At 41.2% G+C, this 9297-nt stretch overlaps 1 protein-coding gene across 1 annotated transcript; it reads right to left on the reverse strand.

The window, feature by feature from the left end:
* Positions 1-5595: 5595 nt before the first annotated feature.
* On the reverse strand, positions 5596-6713 carry LOC114881684. Its single transcript, XM_029198527.2, has 2 exons — positions 6566-6713; positions 5596-6488 (listed from the first exon to the last, which is right to left on the reverse strand). Exons 1-2 carry the CDS (start codon positions 6711-6713, stop codon positions 5596-5598), a joined length of 1041 nt encoding a protein of 346 aa, XP_029054360.2.
* Between the last annotated feature and the right edge of the window lie 2584 nt (positions 6714-9297).

The following is a 9297-nucleotide window of genomic DNA, read 5'->3' on the forward strand; positions in this document are numbered from 1 at the left end:
CGGGAAAACCGTAATAACTTCTTTGTCGAGAAAAACTCTCTCCCTCTCATTTGTACAAAGCGTCAGCCGGTCCGATCAGGATCATTATTACCTGACCGAATGATAGTGTGAAAAGAATGGATGGATGAATATGAATTTAAACGACGAAACTAAAATAAATGAGAACCCTTACAAAGCTTAACGTCGCGAACGTTCGACCGCCGTTCGAAAATCAGGGGTCGTTCAAAGCAATAAACACTATTGTGTTCGAAATTCTAAGAACTACCTAGCGACAACGGCGAATTTTGAACAAAGGAACGTTCTGGTAGAAATGTTTAAATTCATCGCTAATGAAATGCCGATTCCACCGAAGTAATTATGCGAAAGATTGTAAGTGAATGCATAATTGGCATTACGATCATCGTAAATGCATCGTCCGCTTTTACGCTGATAAGATCTTATTATAAATCAGGAAAGATAAATAATTCTGATCCTGCTAAGGGAAAATAAACGGATAACGGTTTCAATTGTTAAATTATATATCTCAATTTCAAGATCATTCATGTTTCAGTCAAATTAATAGTATCATTTAACAGTTCAATATTTGGAAAATCAAATTAAATCAATAGCTGTAAATTAGCAATAATACATTTAAAGGAAATACTGCGTAGTTTCTAGAAAACCGTTGAAACTATCATGGCGACGTAGTAGAAAGAAAAAGGAACACCAAAGAAAGGGGATGAAGAATCTTCGGCTAGCTCGCGCGTCTTAGCCAATCACCGGGCACGCGACACTTCTAAGCACGTGCCACGATTTGTCAATCCGTCCCCTCCAAGGACGATGATCGCGCGACGGGCCCTTCGCCCGTCGATCTCGCGCGAATTTCGACACTCTTGATCGATCAATCGTCGAGGTACGTGATCTTGAGCCCGTGTGTCCGAGAGACAGAGTTGTTCGGAAATCGCGACAGCTTTCCTCTGCGGTAAAGTCCTCCGCGTAGCGAGGCAGAGTGCCGTGCGAGTTGAAATCGTCGGATTCTTAACAAGGACTCACAGACACGCACGTTAAACCTTCCTTCTCCCTAAATTTCTATCTTTTCTTTCTTATTTTAAATCGTTTGCTCGCGTAGGATTCCGTATTAGCTTCATTCCGGGTGATAAAATAATTATATTCTTTTCCGTTCGTATTCGTTTGTCTCTCGTCGACGTACTCGTTTCGTTTAATTCATTATCGCCGCGACAAGTGCAATGTTCACAATCCTTACCGTTCTTTGGTGTTCCAGAATATCCAGCGAACATAGCGATCTCTACAAGCGAATTTGTTATCTTGTATTGTATTAAACAGCGTTTCGGTAAGTCGATCCATTTACCATTTTTGAACACGACGACTATCTATTGGCAAAACGGGCGATCTGTCCAGCCCTTCGTGGGTTCCGAGAATTCTCCGGTCAGATCGTTCCATCGTTTGAGGTATCGACAATTACGTACAACTAAACTTGTGATATGATTCCGTTTTTCACAATTCATTTCTTACTCTATCAAAGGGGGCACCTTAGTCCTGCCCTTTCGGGGGTGCCGAGAATATCTCCGGCTAGGGTGTATCCTCACGGCGGAAATACGCCAAATTTCAAATTAATACAAGGGAAGACGGGATCGCTACAATCGTCTCGCGCGATCGTTATAAAGCGTAATCCTCAAGTGTAATCTCAGAGCGTGCATTATATTTTTGTTACTTTTATAAATCATCTTTACCCTTGTTAATCGATACGTATAAACTGGTATTATTCAATAATGAGTTTCAAAATTTAAACATCTTCAATTTTTGACTTTCTAAACTCCGTTAATTCTTGATTATTAATTCTGTTAATTTCATATTCTTGATTCTTATTCGTAATTAAATCAGTTTTACCAGTTAACCATGTAACTGTATTCTTTGCTTTTACTACTTCGCGGATTGGTTATTGGGTGGCGGAGAATTTGGAGGTTGTCTGACAAGAAACGGAGATGATTAGCTGGTAAAATCTACTTATATATTCTGATTATCAAAGATACACTCAGGTAATACGTAAGTTGTTATAACGCCGATATTCTTTTAGTTTACAAAACGTAGTACGCCACTCCTGGCTCGTGATTTACTTCTCCTAGACGCGATGATTTTAACTTTACAAAAACGCGGCACGCCACTCCTGGCTCGCTATCTATTGCCCATAGATGCGATGATTTTAACTTTACAAAAACGCGGTACGCCACTCCTGGCTCGCTATCTATTTCCCATAGATGCGATGATTTGAACTTTACAAAAACGCGGTACGCCACTCCTGGCTCGCTATCTATTTCCCATAGATGCGATGATTTGAACTTTACAAAAACGCGGTACGCCACTCCTGGCTCGCTATCTATTTCCCATAGATGCGATGATTTTAACTTTACAAAAATGCGGTACGCCACTCCTGGCTCGTTGATCTTTTTAATTCTTCCAGCTCCTCTTAGATGTTATTTTTATTGTGCGTTAGAGTCGTTATCAAAACGATAGGAGGTCTGGCCCTGGCGGGATAGAGTCCCATATCGCTGACCCACACTAAGCACCATACGAGCAGTGATGTCCAGGAAACATCCAGAGGCACGTTAGTGGTCTCTTAGAAATTTCCGGTATCAGTAATTCGTGTGGAGCCGTGTTCGTCTCACACACACTTCAAATCTTGAACTATTTGTAAAGTAGGAGTTGAAAGAATCAATTAGATGATTTGTGTCGTTAGGCGAGAAATGTTACAAATTGGATTAACTGGACACTATCCCTTAGAACGACTAGGAGGGTTCGGCAGAGCACAGTTTTGTGATCTTGACGTTAACTCCGTCACTAATGGATAGTAACCGTGACTTTAATGATGTATTAATATATGAAAAGAAACTATTTTGACTTTACAAAACGCGAAGCACGAATCCCATGCGCCACGAACCCAGGAGTCACAAACTGAGTCGCGGCACTGCTTCACGGAATTTATTTCACTGGTGTTGATGTGAACAGAAATAAATGTAACCGAGAACTTAGATGGAATTAATTCTATAAATTGACTACTACGACGAAACCTTGGTTATTCGCGAATGTGGGTCCTTGAAGCAGTGCCGCGGCTCAGTTTGTGCACGCGACTCCTCGGTTTGAGGCGCATACACAAAGATAGTAGATCGGCAGTTTGACGATTGTACTAAGTCGGTTTGACTCGTCTTCGTGTATCGTTTCTCGCCCAACGGACCCTCGTCTTACGCGTGTTAACGCTAGTGCGTTCGAACGTAGAGTGCCTGCTCATCGATCCCGCATCGACCTCCTTCGATCGATCCTAGGTAGGGATCGATACCGTGTGGGGATCGATGCGCACGCATCCCAGGCGAGTGGGAATCATCGTCGCTTAAGGGGTATACCCCTACTGGCTTGGATAGATCTACTTATGTAACATATACGGTTACAACCAGTTTCAAATTTATTTCAAACACACCACAATCACTTTTCAGCCAAACACGCCTACCATCATATACAGATTCAAGGAGGGACCCGTACGGGACCTAAAGCGCTGAACGAACCCAAACGAAAGATTAAAAAGTTAAATTCTAAACTCTAACATCTTAATAATTGTCTTTCGTCTTTTAATTTGTCGAGAGCGTTAACCCGCTCGAGACTGGTGGCAGCGATACCAACCATCGCGCTCAGAATAGGGTAAAAAGTATAGGGAATTGCCTTTCAATCTTCTAGTTGAAACAGCAACCTCTTTTTCTTTTTTAATTATCTTTTTACGTTGCGCCATCGCACGCGCAACGTAACACATAACTATAATAAGATTATATTGAGTTTACACTTCAGTAACATCCCGCAAGAGGAGGAATAAATAAAAAGAAATTTCATATTTAGTATTTATTAAAACATTTATTTATTTTTCGTTTTTATATAATTAAATTTGTAACACTTCGTTTTTTTTAATTAATATTGTAATCTGATTCAAATTAATAATTATATTCATATTTAATAACTAAGGAAAAACCTTGTATTTATTAATATTTATATTTAACAAAAAAATTTTTTATACTCCAGAAATATACATCGATAATTGTCGCGTCGATAAAAGATCGACACAGCGCGCGGAATAGATAGACAGAGAGAGCAACAGCGCGTAGAAAGAGATAGAAACAGAGCGCAGAATAGAAAGAGATAGCAACTATGCGTAGACAGAGATAGCGATACGCGCGGAGTCACGTACGCGCAGGTCAAAGTCCGAACACTTCCGATATCAAAAGTACATATAGAAAAAACTGCTACGTCAGCAGTTCTGTGATGTAAATACGAGCGTGCCGCGCAGAGCTATTTCACTTAGATTCTGATCGTAGTCCGACACGGGTCTATGGTACGATTTTTATTTAGAATTCAGTAACATTAGATTCTTTTGTCGGCAAGGCGGCAAAGGTTCCGCGTCGGACCCGCAGCGCTCAACTTCGCAGCGGTTCTCCTACGTGTCAGGTTCGCAACCAAGCTGAACGAGCGAGCGAAAGCAGAAGCTCCTTGAATGCGGCCTACCAGTACACTGGCTCTAGATCGACGATACCGTCTTGCAGTGTTCGCTACCAAGCTTAACGAGCGAGCGAAAGCAGAAGCTCCTTGGATGCGGCCTATCAGTGACGGCTAAGTTGCCCAGAAATCGTACTGCGGCCGAACGAGCTAGCTCCTACAGTGTCAGAACGGATCCTAGCCAATTTTCCGACAATCAATCATTTTATTTAAATTATAAATTCAAGTTATAGATTTAAAGTTTGATAATCGTATCTAGAGCCGCGTTCACTAATTAATTTATTTTTCTTTGTATTTTATTTTAGGACAAATTACTTTGTAACTAATAATCTGATTTTCTTCCATTGTATTTCAAATTTTAGCACAAACGCGATTGTCATTTTCTTTGTATTTTCTAATCCAGGGCGTACTCACTGTACTCAACTAATACAATTATTTTCTTTTTGTATTTCAAAAACAGGGCGCAACCTTTGTTAATTAATTACATGAATTCATTATATTATTTAATTATATTCAATACTTTTTTATATTACTTACCTTTTTATATATTATAAACAAACACAACAAACACATCATTTTTTTGAATAAATCTACATATTTTTGAGAAAGGAATTAACGTTGGATTTTACTCCTTTACCGCGTGCCACCCGAACCTATAATCCGTCCTTTATTAATATATATAAAAATACGAGTCGCCTTCGCATAGGGAACCGCTCTCCCTACGCGTCGGTGCAGTAGCGTGCTCGTGATTAATTCTGGGACGTTACACATATAAATAGAAAAAAATTTGGTGACAGCGGTGAGATAGGTCGAGTCATTGTAACAGGTAGAATCCGTCGAGTCATTGTTCATGATAATTCGGGTCATTCAAGTTTTCTGATCGACAGAGTGGTAATAGAACACAATTCTTAGCGGACGTTAGTACCTTTCTTAAAACAAATTAGAAAATAAGCATATATATAATTAATTATATATTATTATTATTATTATTTATTTATCCGGGTTGAAGCTAGCCGGGCACTCAGTCCTTGGGGACCATTGTACCCGGGCCGCTGGGCAGCCTCCTTACTGGCTGTGCTTTGGCAGCTGGGCTTCTGTAGCAAATTTTAGAAGCACCGGTACCAGTCCAGCCGAGATGCTTAATGATGAGGGTTCCAAGGTCCCCAGGATTGATCCTCTTAGGGCCCTTAGTTCCCTGCATCTTAGATGTACGTGGAGAGGTGTTTCGTCGTCCTCCTCACACCTCGGACATATCGACTCCTCTGTGAGTCTCAAGCGCGCGAGGTGTTTCCTCGTGTACCAGTGTCCTGTCACTAGACCCACGAGCATGCGCAGTTGCGCCCTGTCCAGGTGAATTAAAGTGTCACCCAGCTTCTGTGTCGGTCCCTTAAGTAGGGCCCTCATGTGTCTCATGCCACTAGCGTTATGCCAGAGCCTGGTGAATTCCTGGTTTAACCAGTCCTTAGCCAGGCCTTTCAACGCATAGGTTGAGACACCAATAGGGTACTCATGGCATGGCTGGGAGCTTATCGCCCCCAGTCGTGCCAGTTCGTTAGCCCTTTCGTTGCTTGGGATACCAGCGTGACCTGGCACCCATAGCAGCTTAACTCTGTTGTTCAGAGATAGCTGTCTCAAAGTCACTGCACAGTCCCTGACTAGCTTCGACCCAATTTCCACTTTGTGGAGGGCCCTGAGCGCGGCCAGGCTGTCACTGCAGATGTATATGTGTTTGCCTGAGTGGGCCCTTTCCAAATTATATTTGGCGCAGGCCCAGATGGCAAACACTTCTGCTTGGAAGACCGTAACGTGGTGGCCCAGCTTGTGGGTCATTTCGACCCTTGGGCTCTCCCCCGCAATCCCGGCTCCGGTGCCGGATCCGGTCTTGGAGCCGTCTGTGAACCAGACCAGCCCCCCCGGAGTCAGAATGCCGTTCGGGTCCTTCAGCCATTTCTCTCTATCTGGGAGGATTAGATCATATTCTCGTCTGAAGAGGTATTCCGTCTTGCAGCGGTCTCCACCGTGGGTCAGAATTAACTCCGATCCCGGGTCCCTAAGATCTCGGTGTGCCCGCCGCCCGCCGGGGAACATTCTTCAGCTTGGTGGAGGTGAATGGCCGCTCTCCAAGCCGTTGCCATCACTATTAGATGAGGTGGCTTGATGTCGAGCAGCGCACCCATTGCCATTGTGGGCGTGGTGGGGAGTGCACCTGTTATCCCCAACAACGCTATTCTGTATATTCTTTCTATAGCCCTTATGTGTGTTCCCCTCTTCATGGAGGTCCACCACACAATCGAGGCGTATGTTATAATAGGTTCAAGGATGGCCTGGTATATCCACCTGACCACCCTTGGTTTGAGTCCCCATGTAGGGCCAAACATTTTGCGGCAGATCCAGTAGGTGCTGATTGCTTTCTGGGTCTGTCTGTTCACATGGTTCTTCCAGGTGAGTTTTTTGTCTAGTATTACACCTAGATATTTAACCTCATCTGTGAGTTGTAGTTGCGTCCCAAAAAGGTGAGGAGCCTTAAAATAAAAGCGTCGTCTCCTTGTAAATAGGACCAGCTCTGTTTTGCTTGGGTTGACCGAGAGCGAATTAATTATATAAGTATTAATAAATAAAAGAAAAAAAAAGGAAAAGAAAAAAATAAATAAATAAATGAATAAATATATATATGTGTAATAATAAACAAAAGAAGAAAAATATATATATAAATAAGCAGGAAAGAAGAAAAAATATATAGATAAGAAAAAAAAAGAAAAAAAAATATATATATATATATTAATAAATAGTTATATTATATTAACCAATATAAAAATGGACAACGAAGCCAACGTACCAGCCGAGGGCAACCGCCCAATAAGTATAAAGGATGCAGCGGATATAGTGCCTCCTTTCGATGGCTACAACATCTCCGTGTATCAATTCGCGAAGAATTGCCTTAATGCTAGGGGCATGATTTCACCGAACGCCGAATACGGCCTAGTCCAACTAATTAAAAATAAATTATATGGACAAGCTTCGAGAGTAGTATTGAGCGGAGACTACAATACTATTGAGCAGCTGATTACGGTGTTAAAATCACGTTTTGCTCCTTTGTACTCATCGATACAATTATACGGAGACATGTCAAAATTAGCTCAGATGCCGAACGAAGCAGTCGTCGGCTATAGCAGTCGAGTCTCCAGTATTTTGCTGCAAATTCAGAACTGCAACGAAATCGAAGTTCCTGAGCATACGCAGCAGTATAATGTATTTGCAGAAGCCAATGCTGTCAAGGCATTTCTGACTGGGATAAAACCAGAAATCTTCAGTCGAATGCGAAACTGCGAATTCGACACCTTGGATGAAGCAATCAGTGCAGCTATTAAAGGCGAAGCAGAATACAAGGAAAACATGATGAGGATGAAACTAACCGAGGGATATACCCAGGCCGTTCAATGCAGCAACTGTTTTGGATACAGCCACAGTACCAACACCTGTAGTAGCCGTTCATTCCAAAGGCAGCAGGTATCATCAATCCAGTGGCAGCCAAGATATTGCCAGCATTGCCAGCGCCCGGGACACACAATTCAAAATTGCTGGTTCAACAATAACAATTTCAACAACAACAATTATAATCAACAAGGGAATCAATGGATACAACCAAACTGGAAATTGGAGAAGGCAACCTCCAATATGCGCTTATTGCCAAAACATTGGCCATACTATTGAACAATGCAGGAAGAAAGCATATCAAGAGAAGATTAAAATCCAACCACAACAAACTACAACTCAAGAACCACAGTAACGTAAAGAAACGAACCTGTGTCTAAAAGCAAATTACGCAGAAAAGCCTCCGAGCATCAAACTCATGAGTGAAAACTTTCATCAAGGAGTAGCATCACTAATGATAGATACTGGATCAGATATAAATATTATAAAAAAACATACTATATCAAATAAAGCAATAATTAATACCAATATCATCTTTGAATTAAACGGAATAACTGAAGGCTATCTTTCAACCCTAGGCTACATCGAAGTAAAAGCGCTGGATACAGAGTCCATATTCCACGTCGCGGAGGACCTTCCAATAGCGCACGATGGAATACTAGGAACGGAATTCTTCAAAAATAACGGAGCGAACATTGACTACCCCAAGTCTATGCTCATAGTCAATAATTACATAATACCATTTCAAGAACCTTTAATCACAATACCATCAAGGAATAGAACAACAATACCTATTAAAGTAGAAAATACAGAAGAAAAGACAGGCTTTATACCAAAAATTGAGATACACCCACAATTATACATGGGAAACGCCGTAGTAACAAACAGAACTGGAATAGCCTTCCTTCATGCAACGAATGTCTCTTCTGAAGACATCAAAATCCAAATGCCTGCCGTACAATTGGAACCATCCGAAGAAATTAAAATAGAAGAAGAAGAAGAAGCATCACCAGACTCTACCAAACGCATCACCACACTATTTACATCACTTCATCTGGAACATTTAAACAAAGAAGAAAAATCAAGCATAAAAAATCTAATTTCAAACAACGCTGACAGATTCTACTTAAATGAAGACGAACTTGGTGCAACAAACAAAATTTTCCATCGTATAATCACAACTGACGAAGTTCCAGTTAACATAAAACAATACAGATATCCACAAGCATTAAAAGAAGAAGTAAATAGACAAGTCAATGAATTATTAGAAAAAGATATCATAGAACATTCATCATCACCTTACAATTCTTCAATCTGGATTGTTCCAAAAAAGAA

This window comes from Osmia bicornis, chromosome 7, assembly GCF_907164935.1.
Source record: "Osmia bicornis bicornis chromosome 7, iOsmBic2.1, whole genome shotgun sequence".
Classification (NCBI taxonomy): Eukaryota; Metazoa; Arthropoda; class Insecta; order Hymenoptera; family Megachilidae; genus Osmia; species Osmia bicornis.

Bases quoted from the DNA above. Each gene is read 5' to 3' on its own strand.
- LOC114881684 (XM_029198527.2), bottom strand. From the start codon at position 6,713: ATGGCAATGGGTGCGCTGCTCGACATCAAGCCACCTCATCTAATAGTG. The intron at 6,489-6,565 runs GTTAATTCTGAC...TAATCCTCCCAG, and splicing joins CTTAGGGACCCGGGATCGGA to ATAGAGAGAAATGGCTGAAG.